The sequence below is a fragment of the Schistocerca nitens genome, chromosome 1 (genome assembly GCF_023898315.1).
Source record: "Schistocerca nitens isolate TAMUIC-IGC-003100 chromosome 1, iqSchNite1.1, whole genome shotgun sequence".
In the NCBI taxonomy this organism is placed as follows: domain Eukaryota; kingdom Metazoa; phylum Arthropoda; class Insecta; order Orthoptera; family Acrididae; genus Schistocerca; species Schistocerca nitens.
Genome location: NC_064614.1, coordinates 773,142,354 through 773,161,792, shown reverse-complemented (window position 1 = coordinate 773,161,792; position 19,439 = coordinate 773,142,354). Strand labels below are relative to the sequence as shown.

The following is a 19,439-nucleotide window of genomic DNA, read 5'->3' as shown; positions in this document are numbered from 1 at the left end:
TCCTTAGGTTAGTTAGGTTTAAGTAGTTCTAAGTTCTAGGGGACTGATGACCACAAATGTTAAGTCCCATAACGATTTCTGAAATAACTCTGTAGTCATGATTGAGAGGGGGGGGGAGAGCGATAGTCCATCTCCCTCCCCTCCCACCTCTCCTTTCCCCGCCCCCCACCCTCAGACTTCAAGAAGAATATAATAATTCCAATCCCAAAGAAAGCAGGTGTTGACAGATGTGAAATTACCGAACTATCAGTTTAATTAGCCACAGCTGCAAAATACTAACGCGAATTCTTTACAGACGAATGGAAAAATTGGTAGAAGCCGACTTTCCCGGGAAGATCAGTTTGGATTCCGTAGAAATATTGGAACACGTGAGGCGATACTGACCTTACGACTTATCTTAGAAGAAAGATTAAGGAAAGGCAAAACTACGTTCCTAGCATTTGTAGACTTGGAGAAAGCTTTTGACAATGTTGACTGAATACTCTCTTCCAAATTCTGAAGGTGGCAGGGGTAAAATATACGGAGCGAAAGGCTGTTTACTATTTGTACAGAAACCAGATGGCAGTTATAAGAGTCGAGGGGCATGAAAGGGAAGCAGTGGTTGGGAAGGGAGTGACACAGGGTTGTAGCCTCTTCCCGATGTTATTCAATCTGTATATTGAGCAAGCAGTAAAGGAAACAAGAGAAAAATTCGGAGTAGGTATTAAAATCCATGGATAAGAAATAAAAACTTTTAGTGATTCTTGAGTTTCTCCCGGCGTATTTGATAATCAAAATATCCACGGGTGTACTGCCGGTCTACAGTGTCCAACGGGCACAATATTTCGGCGATCATACATGTCGCCATCATCAGGTGAACTGACGGACTGAGCTCCTGTGAACGTGCCGGCACGGAGATCCGTACACTATGGCTGCTCAGGTGGAACTGGGTTCGGTCGCGGCGGCGGCGGAGTTAAATACCCTCCGCCCGCGGCGCGCTCACTCCGCCGTCCGCGCCCCGCGCCACGGTCGCACGGTGGAACAGTTTGCGACGGCGTCTGAGATGACGTCGGTGTGATGGCTCCGTCCGCCGTGGTCGTCACAACTATACATTTGCTCGATTTACTCTTGATTAACCCAATCGCTGGTTCCCAAGCCTTGCTAAGATTATAGCCACAGTCACGATTTATGAGGTCGTCATTGGTGCGAATTTCGATGGCCTCTCTAACAACGCTGTCCCAGTATCTCGACGTCTGTACCAGAATCCTCGTGCGTTCATACGCCATAGCGTGATTTTCCGACAAACGATGTTCAGCGACCGCCGACTTGCTCGGATACATCAGTCGAGTGTGCCTCTGGTGTTCACGGCATCGATCCTCGACGGTACGCATCGTCTGACCAATATACGACTTGCCACATTGACACGGAATCTGGTACACGCCGGCCTTCCTCAAACCGAGGTCATCTTTGGCGCTCCCCACCAGTGCACGAGTTTTATTCGGAGGACAAAACACCGTTCCGACCCGGTGTTTCTTCAAAATGCGGGCGATCTTTCCCGAGAGTGCGCCTGTATATGGGATAAACGCAGTGCCTACCTCCTCCCTCGTGATTTCATCCATATCCACAGGTTGTGCTGTAGTGGTTGGGCGGAGAGCACGTTGAATCTGCCACTCTGAGTACCCATTTTTTCGAAATACAGTTCTCAGATGTTCCAATTCCTGGGGTAGACTCTCTGCGTCAGAGATAGTGCGCGCCCTATGTACTAGAGTTTTAAGTACCCCATTCCTCTGTGAAGGGTGGTGGCAGCTGTCTGCGTGCAAATACAGATCAGTGTGCGTTGTCTTCCGATACACCCCATGACCTAGGGTGCCGTCAGGCCTTCCCTTGACCAAGACGTCAAGGAAAGGTAGTTTACCCTCCGTTTCAGTCTCCATAGTGAATTTGATGTTGGGGTGTATGGAGTTTAGATGCGTAAGGAAGTCAAGGAGTTTATCCATACAATGTGGCCAGATGACGAAAGTGTCGTCCACGTAACGGAAAAAGCAAGTAGGTTTCCATTCGGATGACGACAGGGCTTCCTCCGCGAAGTTCTCCATGTACAAATTCGCTACCACCGGTGAGAGTGGGCTACCCATGGCGACTCCCTCCGTCTGTTCGTAGTATTCTCCATTAAAAAGAAAATACGTGGAAGTCAAGACATGCCTAAAAAGTTCAGTGGTCTTCTCGTCAAACTTCTGACTAATCAATTCTAGTGACTCTCGCAGGGGTACCCTCGTGAACAAGGAAACGACGTCAAAACTCACCATGATATCTGACTCACCCAACGTGAAGCTATCAAGGCGTTTAACAAAATCCACGGAATTACGGATGTGATGAGGGCATTTACCCACGTAAGGACTTAATATTCCCGTCAGGTATTTGGCCAACAAATATGTAGGTGCCCTGATGTTGCTGACAATGGGGCGTAATGGTACCCCCTCTTTGTGAACCTTCGGGAGTCCATATAGTCTAGGCGGTACCGGACCTTGGGGTAACAATTTCTTAGCGTCACCCTCCGGTAATTCTGCGTCCTTGAGAAGCGACCTCGTCTTGTTGTCCACCTTCTTTGTAGGGTCAACGCTGATCTTCCGGTAGGAATCGTCATTTAGCAGGCTCTGCATGTTATCAGTGTAGTCCTTATGGGAGACAACAACTGTAGCATTGCCTTTGTCAGCCGGTAAGACAACAATTTCAGAGCGCTCCCTCAGATCACGAATGGCCGCCCTCTCTTTACTAGTGATATTTGACTTCATCGGCTTGGATTTCGTCAACGCACGACAAGTTTCACGGCGTATTTCCTCAGCTGATTCAGGCGGAAGTCGAGCTGCAACCTGTTCAACAGCACTAACAATTTCTGCGACCGGAGTGAACTTGGGGGTGGGAGCGAAGTTGAGACCTTTCTGCAAAACCGAGACCGCATCATCACTCAACACCATGCCACTCAAATTGATGACAGTCTTGCCCGGAACCTGCAGAGATGGTTTGTCAAGGAGACGTGAGAACTTAGCTGTTTGACTATATGGACTCCCGAAGGTTCACAAAGAGGGGATACCATTACGCCCCATTGTCAGCAACATCAGGGCACCTACATATTTGTTGGCCAAATACCTGACGGGAATATTAGGTCCTTACGTGGGTAAATGCCCTCATCACATCCGTAATTCCGTGGATTTTGTTAAACGCCTTGATAGCTTCACGTTGGGTGAGTCAGATATCATGGTGAGTTTTGACGTCGTTTCCTTGTTCACGAGGGTACCCCTGCGAGAGTCACTAGAATTGATTAGTCAGAAGTTTGACGAGAAGACCACTGAACTTTTTAGGCATGTCTTGACTTCCACGTATTTTCTTTTTAATGGAGAATACTACGAACAGACGGAGGGAGTCGCCATGGGTAGCCCACTCTCACCGGTGGTAGCGAATTTGTACATGGAGAACTTCGCGGAGGAAGCCCTGTCGTCATCCGAATGGAAACCTACTTGCTTTTTCCGTTACGTGGACGACACTTTCGTCATCTGGCCACATGGTATGGATAAACACCTTGACTTCCTTACGCATCTAAACTCCATACACCCCAACATCAAATTCACTATGGAGACTGAAACGGAGGGTAAACTACCTTTCCTTGACGTCTTGGTCAAGAGAAGGCCTGACGGCACCCTAGGTCATGGGGTGTATCGGAAGACAACGCACACTGATCTGTATTTGCACGCAGACAGCTGCCACCACCCTTCACAGAGGAATGGGGTACTTAAAACTCTAGTACATAGGGCGCGCACTATCTCTGACGCAGAGAGTCTACCCTAGGAATTGGAACATCTGAGAACTGTATTTCGAAAAAATGGGTACTCAGAGTGGCAGATTCAACGTACTCTCCGCCCAACCACTACAGCACAACCTGTGGATATGGATGAAATCACGAGGGAGGAGGTAGGCACTGCGTTTATCCCATATACAGGCGCACTCTCGGGAAAGATCGCCCGCATTTTGAAGAAACACCGGGTCGGAACGGTGTTTTGTCCTCCGAATAAAACTCGTGCACTGGTGGGGAGCGCCAAAGATGACCTCGGTTTGAGGAAGGCCGGCGTGTACCAGATTCCGTGTCAATGTGGCAAGTCGTATATTGGTCAGACGATGCGTACCGTCGAGGATCGATGCCGTGAACACCAGAGGCACACTCGACTGATGTATCCGAGCAAGTCGGCGGTCGCTGAACATCGTTTGTCGGAAAATCACGCTATGGCGTATGAACGCACGAGGATTCTGGTACAGACGTCGAGATACTGGGACAGCGTTGTTATAGAGGCCATCGAAATTCGCACCAATGACGACCTCATAAATCGTGACTGTGGCTATAATCTTAGCAAGGCTTGGGAACCAGCGATTGGGTTAATCAAGAGTAAATCGAGCAAATGTATAGTTGTGACGACCACGGCGGACGGAGCCATCACACCGACGTCACCTCAGACGCCGTCGCAATCTGTTCCACCGTGCGACCGTGGCGCGGGGCGCGGACGGCGGAGTGAGCGCGCCGCGGGCGGAGGGTATTTAAATCCGCCGCCGCCGCGACCGAACCCAGTTCCACCTGAGCAGCCATATTGTACGGATCTCCGTGCCGGCACGTTCACAGGAGCTCAGTCCGTCAGTTCACCTGATGATGGCGACATGTATGATCGCCGAAATATTGTGCCCGTTGGACACTGTAGACCGGCAGTACACCCGTGGATATTTTGATTATCAAATACGCCGGGAGAAACTCAAGAATCACATCATACACCTTTACGGGGAGGAGATGTATCGCAGCATGAAGAAATTTGAAAAGTTGCGCCACCGTAGATGTCGTTTGCCAAGTACTCTTTCCTTTCTAAAGAGATGTCGTTCCGAGAACGTTGTTCCAAATTTTGCTAAGGTTATGCATCACATCGATTCTGCAGCAGCTAAGAGAATCAAGAAAAGAGCCAGCCTCGCATTGGTACGTGAGAGAGTGCATTTCACCCGCCGGAGCCTTGAGTTTATCTCACAGGAATTACTCAAACTACATTTGCAACTGGCTAGTAATTTCACTTCTTTTTCCTGGGATTGAATTGATGGTGTCACCTGGGTTGCAGCTGATTCCGCCCATAAGAAGGCAACGGGACGTCAAACAGCTAAGTTCTCACGTCTCCTTAACAAACCATCTCTGCAGGTTCCGGGCAAGACTGTCATCAATTTGAGTGGCATGGTGTTGAGTGATGATGCGGTCTCGGTTTTGCAGAAAGATCTCAACTTCGCTCCCACCCCCAAGTTCACTCCGGTCGCAGAAATTGTTAGTGCTGTTGAACAGGTTGCAGCTCGACTTCCGCCTGAATCAGTTGAGGAAATACGTCGTGAAACTTGTCGTGCGTTGACGAAATCCAAGCCGATGAAGTCAAATATCACTAGTAAAGACAGGGCGGCCATTCGTGATCTGAGAGAGCGCTCTGAAATTGTTGTCTTACCGGCTGACAAAGGCAATGCTACAGTTGTTGTCTCCCATAAGGACTACACTGATAAGATGCAGAGCCTGCTAAATGACGATTCCTACCGGAAGATCAGCGTTGACCCTACAAAGAAGGTGGACAACAAGACGAGGTCGCTTCTCAAGGACGCAGAATTACCGGAGGGTGACGCTAAGAAATTGTTACCCCAAGGTCCGGTACCGCCTAGACTATATGGACTCCCGAAGGTTCACAAAGAGGGGGTACCATTACGCCCCATTGTCAGCAACATCAGGGCACCTACATATTTGTTGGCCAAATACCTGACGGGAATATTAAGTCCTTACGTGGGTAAATGCCCTCATCACATCCGTAATTCCGTGGATTTTGTTAAACGCCTTGATAGCTTCACGTTGGGTGAGTCAGATATCATGGTGAGTTTTGACGTCGTTTCCTTGTTCACGAGGGTACCCCTGCGAGAGTCACTAGAATTGATTAGTCAGAAGTTTGACTAGAAGACCACTGAACTTTTTAGGCATGTCTTGACTTCCACGTATTTTCTTTTTAATGGAGAATACTACGAACAGACGGAGGGAGTCGCCATGGGTAGCCCACTCTCACCGGTGGTAGCGAATTTGTACATGGAGAACTTCGCGGAGGAAGCCCTGTCGTCATCCGAATGGAAACCTACTTGCTTTTTCCGTTACGTGGACGACACTTTCGTCATCTGGCCACATGGTATGGATAAACTCCTTGACTTCCTTACGCATCTAAACTCCATACACCCCAACATCAAATTCACTATGGAGACTGAAACGGAGGGTAAACTACCTTTCCTTGACGTCTTGGTCAAGAGAAGGCCTGACGGCACCCTAGGTCATGGGGTGTATCGGAAGACAACGCACACTGATCTGTATTTGCACGCAGACAGCTGCCACCACCCTTCACAGAGGAATGGGGTACTTAAAACTCTAGTACATAGGGCGCGCACTATCTCTGACGCAGAGAGTCTACCCCAGGAATTGGAACATCTGAGAACTGTATTTCGAAAAAATGGGTACTCAGAGTGGCAGATTCAACGTGCTCTCCGCCCAACCACTACAGCACAACCTGTGGATATGGATGAAATCACGAGGGAGGAGGTAGGCACTGCGTTTATCCCATATACAGGCGCACTCTCGGGAAAGATCGCCCGCATTTTGAAGAAACACCGGGTCGGAACGGTGTTTTGTCCTCCGAATAAAACTCGTGCACTGGTGGGGAGCGCCAAAGATGACCTCGGTTTGAGGAAGGCCGGCGTGTACCAGATTCCGTGTCAATGTGGCAAGTCGTATATTGGTCAGACGATGCGTACCGTCGAGGATCGATGCCGTGAACACCAGAGGCACACTCGACTGATGTATCCGAGCAAGTCGGCGGTCGCTGAACATTGTTTGTCGGAAAATCACGCTATGGCGTATGAACGCACAAGGATTCTGGTACAGACGTCGAGATACTGGGACAGCGTTGTTAGAGAGGCCATCGAAATTCGCACCAATGACGACCTCATAAATCGTGACTGTGGCTATAATCTTAGCAAGGCTTGGGAACCAGCGATTGGGTTAATCAAGAGTAAATCGAGCAAATGTATAGTTGTGACGACCACGGCGGACGGAGCCATCACACCGACGTCATCTCAGACGCCGTCGCAATCTGTTCCACCGCGCGACCGTGGCGCGGGGCGCGGACGGCGGAGTGAGCGCGCCGCGGGCGGAGGGTATTTAAATCCGCCGCCGCCGCGACCGAACCCAGTTCCACCTGAGCAGCCATAGTGTACGGATCTCCGTGCCGGCACGTTCACAGGAGCTCAGTCCGTCAGTTCACCTGATGATGGCGACATGTATGATCGCCGAAATATTGTGCCCGTTGGACACTGTAGACCGGCAGTACACCCGTGGATATTTTGATTAAAAACTTGTAGGTTCGCCGATGACATTGTAATTCTGTCAGAGACAGCAAAGGACTTGGAAGAGCAGTTGAAAGGAATGGACAGTGTCTTGTAAGGAGGATAGAAGATGAACATCAACAAAAGCAAAACGAGGATAGTAGAATGCAGTCGAATTACGTCGGGTGATGCTGAGGGAATTAGATTGGGAAATGAGACACTTAATGTAGTAAAGGAGTTGTCCTATTTGGGGAGCAAAATAACTGATGATGGTTGAAGTAGAGAGGATATAAAATGTAGACTGGCAATGGCAAGGAAAGCGTTTCTGAAGAAGAGAAATTTGTTACCATCGAGTATAGATTTAAGTGTCAGGAAGTCGTTTCTGAAAGTATCTGTATGGAGTGTAGCCATGTATGAAAGTGAAACGTGGACGATAAACAGTTTGGACAAGAAGAGAATAAAAGCTTTCAAAATGTGGTGCTACAGAAGAATGCTGAAGATTAGATGGGTAGATCACACAGCTAATGAGTAGATATTGAATACAATTGGGGAGATGACTAGTTTGTGGCACAACTTGACAAGAAGAAGGGTTCGGTTGGTAGGACATGTTTTGAGGCATCAGGGGTTCACCAATTTAGTATTGGAGGGCAGCTTGGAGGGTAAAAATCGTAGAGGGAGACCAAGAGATGAATACACTCAGCAGATTCAGAAGGATGTATTCTGCAGTAGGTACTGGGAGATGAAGAAGCTTGCACAGGATAGAGTAGCATGGAGAGCTGCATTAAACAACAACATCTCTTCCGGACCGCAACAAAACCAAGGAGAAATTTGGAAAAGGAATTGAAGTTAGCGAGAAGAAGTATGAGCTTTGTGGTTTGCCGATGACATTGAAGTTCTGTCAGAGATGGCAAAGGACATGGTAGAGCACCTGAATAGAACTGATAGTATCTTGAAAAGACGTTGTAAGGAGAATATCAACAAAAGTGAAACAAGCGTAATGGAATATAATTGAATTAAAGCAAGTGATGCTGATACACTTAGATTAGAAAGTGAGACACTAAAAGTTTTAGAAAACTTGATTATTTGGGCAGCAAAATAGCTGATGGCTGAAACCCAGATGATATAAAATGCAGGTCGGCTACAGCAAGACAACATTTCTGAGAAAGAGGAATTTCTTAACATCTAACAAATACGTAAGTGTTAAGAAGTCTTTTTTGGAGGTATTTGGAATGTAACCTTGAACGGAAGTGAAACGAGGACGATCAGCAGTTCAGATTAGAAAATAATAGAACAGTGTTAAAAATTAGATGGGTGGATGAAATAGCTGACGAGGGAGTACTGAATCGAATTAGGGAAAAAAGAAAGTTGTGGCACAACTTGACAAAAAGGTAGTTAAGCGGAGATGAAGAGACTCCCACAGGATAGACTGCAGTGAAGAGTTACATCAATCCAGTCTTCGTACAGAAGGTCAGGACAACAACGACAACAGAAACTACAAAGACCCCATGAAGGATTTATTTAACAGTGGAGTTAACCAATAAGTGAGGTTTTGCATTTAAGTCAGATGAAGAGAAGGAGTGAATGAGCAGAGGAAAAATTCAAATAAACAAGTAAAAACAGTACCCTAAGACAAAAAGGGTAAGTATAACCGACCCACCATGAAGAAGTTACGCAAATTGGTCACAAATTGATTATGACATAGGTATCGACGTTAAAAACAAAACTGTAATCTTTGGCGGCCTATGAAGCACAATTTTATCGTGAAGCTGTCAAGGATAGTAAACAGGGGACATCTCGATGGCACAGCCTAAAGTCCTTGCGAATTTCGTTCCGTATACTCAGTTTGACGGCAACTGTGCCTCGCAGACAGGAGGGTGAAAAATGTATGCCAGCGTCAGCATTTGAGAGAGGACGTATAGTTGGGCTCCAAGAAGGCCAGTTGGAGTAATTGGCCAAATGATCGACATTTGAATAGGAGGGATGCCATTGTTCGCTATTCGACGACGCTGGCAGCAATGGGTGCACAATGGTCGAGCACAGCGTCTCAAGAAGGAAGCGATCGATTACAGCGACGACGCACGAGAGGACCGAGCTATCGTCAGAAAGGCGCTCAGAGCCCCGGATTCGTCATTATCATCGATCCAACGTGCAAGTGGTGGTGACCAAGGGAACATTAACAGGTGGCTCACAGAAACAGGGCTGAGCTCAGGGCTCTCCTTGCGCCGACTACCAATGACCCCAGTACACCAACAAGCCCGCTTGCAGTGGCGTCGGGCACATTCAGCCTGGAATCTTATTGACTGGACTAGACGTCAGTGACGAGTGCTGAACCCCGATTGGCAGCGAAGACGTGGCTGAAGACGCCCCTGACGTGTGGGATAGCAGCCTGAATGTCGCCCGCCATGTATCCTAACAACCACGAGGGATGGTCTTAGGTGCTATTCCTTTTCATACCAGAACTCCTTTGGCTACCACCCGCCGCAGCCGTACAGCCCCGCGGTACGTCGACGATATTCTACGCCCTCGTCTTGTTGCCCATAATGGCAAGCCATCCTGGGCTTGCATTTCAGTAAGACAACGCCCTCCCGCACACGGCGAGCGTTTCTACTGCTTGTCTTCGTGCTTGCCAAACCTTAGCTCAGCCATCAAGGTCGCCGGATCTCTCTTCAGTTGAGAGCTTTTGGAGCATTGAGGGCACGGCTTTCCGACCAGCTCGGGATTTTGACGATATCTAAGGCGCCAGTTGGACAGAATTTGGTACAATAACCTTCAGGAAAACGTCCAAAGCCTCTGACAAGTAATTACAAGCTGAATAACCGCTTTCATAAGAGCCAGAGCTGCTCCAAAGTGATACTGATTTCTGAATTTGTGAAGCTATTTCTCTTGAATGAATCATCCAATTCTTCTGAAACTGTAATCATTTGTTTGAGTGTACATCTACATTACATCTACCTATTTGCGTCCCATTCGGATAATCCTTCCTGGTGCGTCGTTTTTTGTCTTAGAGTGTATTCTGAGATGTGTAATGTATATGTTACCTGTCAAACCCGATTTCGCTTAGGTCAAACTCGTTCATCCTGTTACCCATAGGATAAAACAGTTTAGCCTAGGTCGAATCGGTTTATCCTAGTTAGAATTTACATGCTTTAGGATAAACTAGCACGGCCTAGTCTGAACTAATTTCACCTAGTTTGTATCTTCTATAAGCTTTTCAAAGTAAACTTAATAAAGGAATAGAAATAAAATAGTAAATATGATTCATTAAAGTTATTTATTAACTAATCAGTAAATTCACATCCATCACTAGATCAACTTACACATATTCATCCACAGAAATCACTTATCTGCAATTTGCTTAGTTACTTATTTTTCCAAGGTTTACTTTGGTGACACATACAATTACAGAGAGCTTTGTTTTTCTTATAGTTGCATTTGTTTGTTGTACAGTTTTTCATGCAATTGCATTTCACGCAGCCTTGCCCCGATCCAACAGAAGGTTTTGTGGCTGCAGTCCTTAAAGATATTTCAATTTCCTGGTTAATATCTCCCACATATAAAAACTTCTAATTGCAGACGTCGAAATCAGTTCTAAAAAATAAGAAAGAATTTAAAACAAATATTTTTAATATTTTATTACAAAAAATTATGGAAAATTTTAATAAAATCATACCTGCAATATTGTTTTTGAAGTACGCCATGTTTGGTGCCAACTTTCTAGAGGCCCTTCATCTACATCTGAAATAGGTATGGTTACGTTGTCTCCAATGTCAACTGGTGGATGGGATTTGTCAGAGGAAGCTTTCATTCTTTTAGCTTGTTTTTTTAAATTTTCTGTCGCAATTTTTCTAGCATTTTGAATGTCGTTTGTTTCAGTTTTCACAATGTTATCATCATCACTGTCTTCGTACTGTTCAGTATTGCTGTCATCTTCGATTGCCTTCTTTAGGTCATATTCATCCTGAATATCACTTATGATTTCTTGAGGTAACGAGGAAGTGGAAAGTCCTGCTCTAGGTTCGATTCCGAATAATGCTTTGTAAGGTGATTGTTTTATGCCAGAGTCGTAAGCTCGATTTTTCATGAATTGGACATACCTCAATCCTTCCCACCACTTGGTCGAATTGTTGTCCTTTAACCAAAAACTTATCATATTTTCAATGTCTTGGTTGGCACGTTCAGCAGAACCCTGACTTTGGCTGTGCCTTGGTTTTCCAAGCACAATTTTCGGTTCTGACCAAAGCTTTGCGAGTTCACTTATAACAATATTGACAAATTCTCTGTCATTATCAGATTGAGGAATGCACGGCACCCCTACAATTAGGAATATGTCATTCAAATGATAAGCCACTTCTTCAGCCCTCTTTGATGTTAACGCACGAAGGAGAACATATTTTGTGAGATGGTCTTGGTAAACTAGAATGAATTTTAAATTCCCGTTTGGGTGTGTTTAGAAATGAATGAAATCGGCTTGGCATCTGCTATTCATTTCCGAATGGAGAATTGGCTTTGAAACTAGCCCTCTTTTCTTTTATGTCTTCTTTTGTTGACAAACATCACACATTGATAAATAGAGGCATATCATTTTCTTTGTGATATTGGCATATTTTTTTGTTGCCTCGGCTAACAGCCTATCGCGACCACCATGACCCACAGCTACATGAGCTGTGTCAATCACATCATAAAGTTCGTCAGCTGGAACAATGTATTTTATATTCCCTTCACACCGTGCAATGAGTTTTTTCACATCACCAATTTTCAAAACAGCAAATAGTTTTAGTCTTCTTTTTTGTGATGATGTTCTTTTTTCTGACTTTTCCGCGTCTTCTACTTGTTTAACCAAATCCGCGTATTCGTCTACTGATAACACATTATAATGACAAGGCTTTTTGTTTTCACTCTGCAAAATTTCCTCCAGAAACCTTTCTCTCCACAGCTTTTGATTGGCTTGTCTACTACACGAAGGCTCATCCATGATGAAACGCCTCACAATAATGACACTAGGAGCCCGCATCTCGTGGTCGTGCGGTAGCGTTCTCGCTTCCCACGCCCGGGTTCCCGGGTTCGATTCCCGGCGGGGTCAGGGATTTTCTCTGCCTCGTGATGGCTGGGTGTTGTGTGCTGTCCTTAGGTTAGTTAGGTTTAAGTAGTTCTAAGTTCTAGGGGACTTATGACCACAGCAGTTGAGTCCCATAGTGCTCAGAGCCATTTGAACCATTTGAATGACACTAGGATTATAATAAAATCTCTTAAGCGCAGCCAGAAACTGAACACGCGCACTCGTCGATGCAAAATACCGTTCAAAACAAAGAACAGTGCGAGCGAAGAGCGATTGGCCGCCGCGGTGGCCAAGCGGTTCTAGGCACTTCAGTCCGGAACCGCGCGACTGCTACGGTCGTAGGTTCGAATCCTGCCTCGGGCATGGATGTGTGTGATGTCCTTAGGTTAGTTAGGTTTAAGTAGTTCTAAGTTCTAGGGGACTGATGACCTCAGATGTTAAGTCCCATAGTGCTCAGAGCCACTTGAACCATTTTTTTGAAGAGCGATTGATAGCCGCGAGGGGCGAGCCAAAGATGATTCGGGGATTCCCCGTTCGTACTAGGCAAAATTAGTCCAGACTAGGACGTACCAGTTTATCGTAAAGCACGTAAATTCTAACTAGGATAACCGGATTTGACCTAGGCTAAACTGTTTTATTCTATCGGTAACAGGATGAACGAGTTTGACCTAGACAAAATCGGGTTTGGCCGGTAATATATATGAGAAATATGTATTACCGGTTTTGACATACGGCAGTAAGACACGAACTTCTAATGAAAAAACCATTCAAAACTTAGGTTTGTTCAGCGAGAAATGAAAAAGTTCATGTTTGATTAACTACGACAGACAAGAAAATAAACAAAAATGGGTTATGAAACAGGCTGCTGTGGAAGACAGAATAACGACGAATGAAAATGAAGTGGAGTTGACTGCGACACGTAGGTAGGCAAGTAAACAGCGCACCTGTCAGGGATTCAGATGCGATTCCAAGACATTCACTACAGCCGCCATAAATCAGAAGAAGTCAATGAAACGTATACTTGTGTCAGGTGACGTAGAAAGAAAACAATTACAAATGTGTATCTCTCGTGCCGACTGCAACCGCTAGTGTTCTCTTTTTCGGCTGGTGTTTAGGTTTGACTGGAATGTAAATATAAGTAATGTTGTTTATTTGTCTCTGTGAGTTGGGTCTGTAAGAGCACTTCAATGCAAACATGCAGATATTCATGCAATAATGTTTAAGCAGTTTATGAAAGCTCGACATGATGTCAATGGAGACATGCTGTATATACGCGACAACTGATTATTGTTCTACTATACTTTTATTTCAGTAGTTTGTCACATTTGTTTTAATAATGATTAATCTTCCGATCTCTTGAAACAAATAAAATAAAAGACATGCTAACTACGATCTTGCGTAACTAATCTGAAAAACACATACCATAAATATAAAAGTGAATACGATACCAGTTGTAGTTGCAGAGCAGTTTTATGGCTGTGAGGCTTCGATAAGTCACTAATGACATACATTACAAAGTATTGGCAAGCATGTTAGGTGTGCCATATCAAGATAAGGGCATTGTGTTAAAACAAAACAGTTACAAAGGTAGAATGCAATTGTGGTCATTGTACGGACCTAAAACTAGACTGGAAGAGAAGCTCGAAATTCTCGTCTCGAAAGCATTTTCTTCAGCCTTACATATTAGTACGCCACCAGAGATCGTTTCTCGCGGCTGGGCAACACGTACATCACGCAGTTCAACACTTAATTCATTTTCCGAATCATTATCTCGTTACGTGAAAAATAGCAATGATGTCTCTCTCATCTTAATCACAAATGAAGCAGTTCTGTAGAACTGGTCATTTAGAAATTCACGGAGTACTCTCAGACAAAAGACTCAAAGCAAAGATTACCCACAATTTCAAAGAAGCTTCATCATACACTCGAACATGCTTCTAACAAGGAACCAAGTTGCGGATAGTAACAGAACGAATGGATCTTTTACCGAAATCCCTGTTTATCGTGCATTTTTATTGTTGTCAGTGTAGCAGGCTAAAGAATACGCAATTCTCGTCCAGCAGCTCTCTTATGAAAAATTACATAATTTATTATTTATTTTATTAAAGATTTTTAACACTTAGGTACGAAACCAAACAAATAAACCGGTCAAAACATTTTTTATACCACCTGCATATGACTTAATGCATGCACAAGTCTGAAGGAGGCATCGTTCCAGCAATGGACGTAGAATGGCTGACAATTATAAGATTAACAATAATAATAATGATGATAATAATAATAGTAATAATAATACGACGATGATGTACGAAGGCTGTTCCGAAGGTAAGATCCGATCAGTCACGAAATGGAAACCACTGTGAAAATAAAAAATGTTTAATATGAATGCGTGATGTCTGTTCTCTCGGACAGTCCGAAAGAACAGATGCCACGCAAAACGTTTTGTTTGCAACAGTTGGCTACACCTTCCTGCTACTTCCCTACACAGTCGCCGCTCCGACTTAGACATTTGTCGTAACGTTGTACCAACATTCTAATACCCTCGTCATAGAAGGCAGCCGCCTGTGCTTTCCGCCAATTCTCTACATTGGTCTACAGTTCATTGTCTGTGCCAAAACGCTCTCTCCATAGACAGCGGTTCACATGAGCAGGCGTCAAACTCAGGGGAGCTACCTACAGGCTGTTCACTCCGTCTTCAGGCCACAAGTGGCCCATCGGGACCATCCGACCGCCGTGTCATCCTCAGTTCAGGATGCAGATAGGAGGAGCGTGTGGTCAGCACACCGCTCTCCTGGTCGTTATGATGGTTTTCTTTGACCGGAGCCGCTACTATTCTGTCGAGTAGCTCCTCAATTGGCATCACGAGACTGAGTGCACCCCGAAAAATGGCAACAGCGCATGGCAGGTGGATGGACACCCATCCAAGTGCCGGCCACGCCCAACAGCTCTTAACTTCGGTGATCTCACGGGAACCGGTGTATGCACTGCGGGAAGGCCATTGCCACATCTACAGGCTGTACTGTGAATAATAAAAAACTTCCCATCGAAAACACTGCAGGAGCATCTTCATTGCCCATGCTGAGTGCGATCAAGAATTGTCATGAAGGACACGGATAGCAGTTATCTTATGTGGGCCGCATGACATCAGGCGAATCTCTCACCTAGCCTTCATACTTGGTGGAAGACACTATTTTCTGGGCATCTTTCCGTGCTCACTGCGCTCTCAGAACTGAAAAGAGAAATATGACGCGATCGACTGGCGTACTAAAGACACTGCCCAATACATCTGTGCAAAGCTTCTTCGGACTTTCTCTGTGGTTTCCATTTTCCGCCAGATCGGACATTACTTTCCAAATAGCCCACGTATTTACTTAGCTCTGACATACAGTACATCATTCTGAAGTGATTGGAGAAGTAAAGTTAAATACGAACCCCCATCTCTTTGATGGCCTTCACGTCTTCTTTGTACCGGTGGTATGAATCACACGCGATGTCACCATTGCTACCATCTGTGACCAGCTCTGGATGGGTGTGCGTTATTCGGTCCCAGCTGTTCTCACCTTTCCCTGCAATTTACAGATAATTTACTCCGCGGCTGTAACGCTAACTTCAATCTGACTTCATCTTACGACACAGTATTAAATTTATTGTTCTAAATATCTTATCGAGTCAGGTCAAAAACGTTAGCTCCGTCTTGCACATTAGTGATAATAACTTCGCACAACATTCAAAAAACATTAATGTTTCCATACAGAAAAAATTTTATCGTTTCTCCTCGTTTGTGTTTCATTCGTAAAGTTTTTTTTTTTTGCTTATTCGAGAATTGAAAACAACTGTGTGAGGTGAAACAACAAGTTAAATGTCGCAATATTTCTCACCAAATTACAGTTTTTCACACAGTTTTCAACACGCCAACATGAAAACAGCGCAACAGATAATGCATCTGGTCAACATCAAAAAGTGAAATAAGTTTATACACGACAATGTTAAGTATTAACTCTCTGAAAGCACATTAATCCTAAACACAATATTATGGAAGTTTAATTGGAAGTTTCTTTACATTAATCCTAAGCACAATAATATGAAAGTTTAGTTAGACGTTTCTTTACAAAATTGTTACTACACATAAGTTATGATGTTGGTCAGTACTACGAAAATCGTCCGATTCTGGTACAAAGTTCGGTACTATTTAGGATGACAATGAAGTCTACGGTGGATGGTTAGTCAAGTGACAAATTTGAGCGCAAGATTACCCAAGGCCGCTCCAGTTTACAGTGGACACAAGCTGGTGAACCAACAAATTTTATGCCTCTGCACGCGGTATTTACCTTAAGCTGTGACGTGCTGCTGTCTGCAAGGCCGCTCCCTCCCACTGAAATTCCTACAAAACTAAACTGGTCTTTGCTGAACTTTCCAGCAGAAACTTTCCCTTGTTTCTCGTTATGCGAGAAAACATGTACTCAGCCTTAGTCTTATTATGTGGCGATATACATGTGCATCGTTGGAGCAGCGTGCATATTATAGTGCCGTCTCAGTTCGCGCAAGAACAATTAACTAATTTGGCTGGTTCGTTTCTCCACAGTTGGAGCTAAACATTGCTACAGCTGATTCTTTAGCTGGAGTGCAGCCGTTGTGAACGGAGTGTCCACACAAATTTCTTCTCTGCGTCGTACGGAGCGTTAAGTGCTCCATTCTGCACTTGACGTCAGTTCAGAGAAGAGTCCCCTTCTGAAATTTCTTTCTTGTCCTACTCATGGCAGAAATGCCACCCCCCACTTGGGTTCCTTTTTCACATCATGGCTTTTTTCGCCCAATAGGAGCGTTCCTCTTAGTTTGTAGAAACACACTCTATGAATCACAATGTCCCTTCTATCAAACTGCGTTAAAACTTCAGTATTTTTCTCCTTCCTAGTGCGGTTCCGCCAATCGGATGTTTTGTGGCCATTCTAGAAGCCTAAAGTACATTGACCTTTCCGTGTGTCACACTCTCTGGACGAAAATGCGTCACTCGCTTTTGTTCGTATCCCGTTGGAATTTCGAAACGCAGTTTTCCAAAGCTTCTTCTCTGCCCTTGAGCAGATACCTCGCTACAGGTGGTCCTCCAGCTTGAATCACCTGGTCTGGGGTCGCTGTCCTCCTTCCTGCCACCCCTTTAAGTGGTTTCTGGCTTAATTCCCACAGCATGGCTACGCTACGTCATTGTGGAGCTGGCTTTTCAAAACTAAAAGCGACTCTACTCGCGTTCCCTGTTCTACCTACCACTCAAAGACATACATTGTATAGGAATGGTGTGTTAATTACCGTCGATTGACTGTCATCCCTTTTTGCATTACATATTGATAGGCAAATGTTTTCTGCCGTTTTACGTTAAGTGTCATCTTCACCTTCTCATTGCGATTTGTAAAGGTCTCATGTAAGATGCGAAACTGACCACTTATTTTGCTGCCTTACACATTTACAAAACGTTTTAACTATGATTTCCATTTAGACTGATTGAGAGTTAATGAAAACAGTTTTTCATGTTAGAACTGGTAGCTTATTACAGCTTTTACATTCACAGTACACTGACAGAAAAAAATCGCAAAACCAATAAGGAGTTGTGCTATGTAAAGGAAAGCTAGTAGTCGTGTTTCTACATCTGAAAGAGGTAGTGGCCTAGCAGCGCCACTATCAGGATTCCAATCAGGTTCTTTAAATACACGCTGTAACGGTTCTGAGCATTAATTACCTTTGAGATTGAACATGGTGAACTGATGTTAGTTAAGAATGCCTTTAAGGCGACAAAGACACCATTATCAGCACCTCTCCGGGTTTAAACGGGTTTGTGTAATAGGACTGCGAAAAGCTGGATGTTTCTTCTGCTATATTGCAGAAAGACTTAGCATGAATATGGCCATTGTGCATGATTGCAGGCAGCGGTGGTCCCGATGGATGGTCGCAAGGAGACCGGACTCTGGACCACCACGTTGCACTACCGAGAGAGAAGTGTTCAGCGTGTGGCTCTGACGCATCATACTGCATCTGCAGCAGCAATTTGAGCAGCAGTTGGCACCACAGTTACACAACGATGTTACAAATCGATTACAAGGACAACTCCGAGGCAGATGCCTGTAACGTGCATTCCACTGATCCCAAACCACTGCCATCTGCGACTTTAGTGGGGTCACGCGAGATCTCATTGGAGGGCAGGATGGAGGTATATTTTGTTTTCTGATGAAAGCTGATGCTGCCTCTTTGCCAGTGACGGCTGTGTGTTTGTCAGAAGACCAGTTGAGGGCCTGCAACCAATCTGTCTGCATGCTAGTCCCCCTTTACATACTTCTGAGTTATGGTCTGGGGTGCGATTTCGTATACAGCTGGAGCATTTTCGTGGTTATCCTAAGCGCACTGACAGCAAGTTTGTGCGCCAGTCTGGTGATTCGACCTGTCGTGCTGCCATTCATGAAGAGCAAAAAAATGGTTCAAATGGCTCTGAGCACTATGGGACTTAACTTCTGAAATCATCAGTCCCCTAGAACTTAGAACTACTTAAACCTAACTAACCTAAGGACATCAAACACATCCATGCCCGAGGCAGGATTCTAACCTGCGACCGTAGCGGTCGCGTTACAGACTGTAGCACCTAGAACTGCTCGGCCACTCCGGCCGGCTCATGAAGAGCATTCCATGGTATGTTTTCCAAGAGGATAACGCTCGCCTACATGCGGCTGTCGTAACCCAACACGACGTTCAGAGTGTCGACATGTTGCCTTGGTGTGCTCGACAGTCAGATCTGTCTCCAGTCGAGCACATATGGAACATCATCGGACGACAGCTCCAGCGTCATCCACAAACAGCATTAACCGTCCCTATACTGACTGACCAAGTGCAACAGACATGGAACTTCATCTCACAAAATGACATCCAGGCCCTGTCACAACACAATGCATGCATTTCTGCATGCCTGTAATCAACAGTCCGGCCGCTACACCCGTTATTAATGTACCAG

At 45.1% G+C, this 19,439-nt stretch overlaps 1 protein-coding gene across 2 annotated transcripts in view; it reads right to left on the bottom strand.

Moving 5' to 3' along the window:
• The window catches only part of LOC126237070 (myrosinase 1-like), a 227,900-nt gene that overhangs the window by 137,681 nt on the left and 70,780 nt on the right, over positions 1-19,439 (bottom strand). For both annotated transcript variants that reach the window (XM_049946869.1, XM_049946876.1), the window contains one exon: positions 15,884-16,017. In XM_049946869.1, coding sequence (XP_049802826.1) covers positions 15,884-16,017 — 134 coding nt within the window. The remainder of the gene's footprint in view (positions 1-15,883; positions 16,018-19,439) is intronic.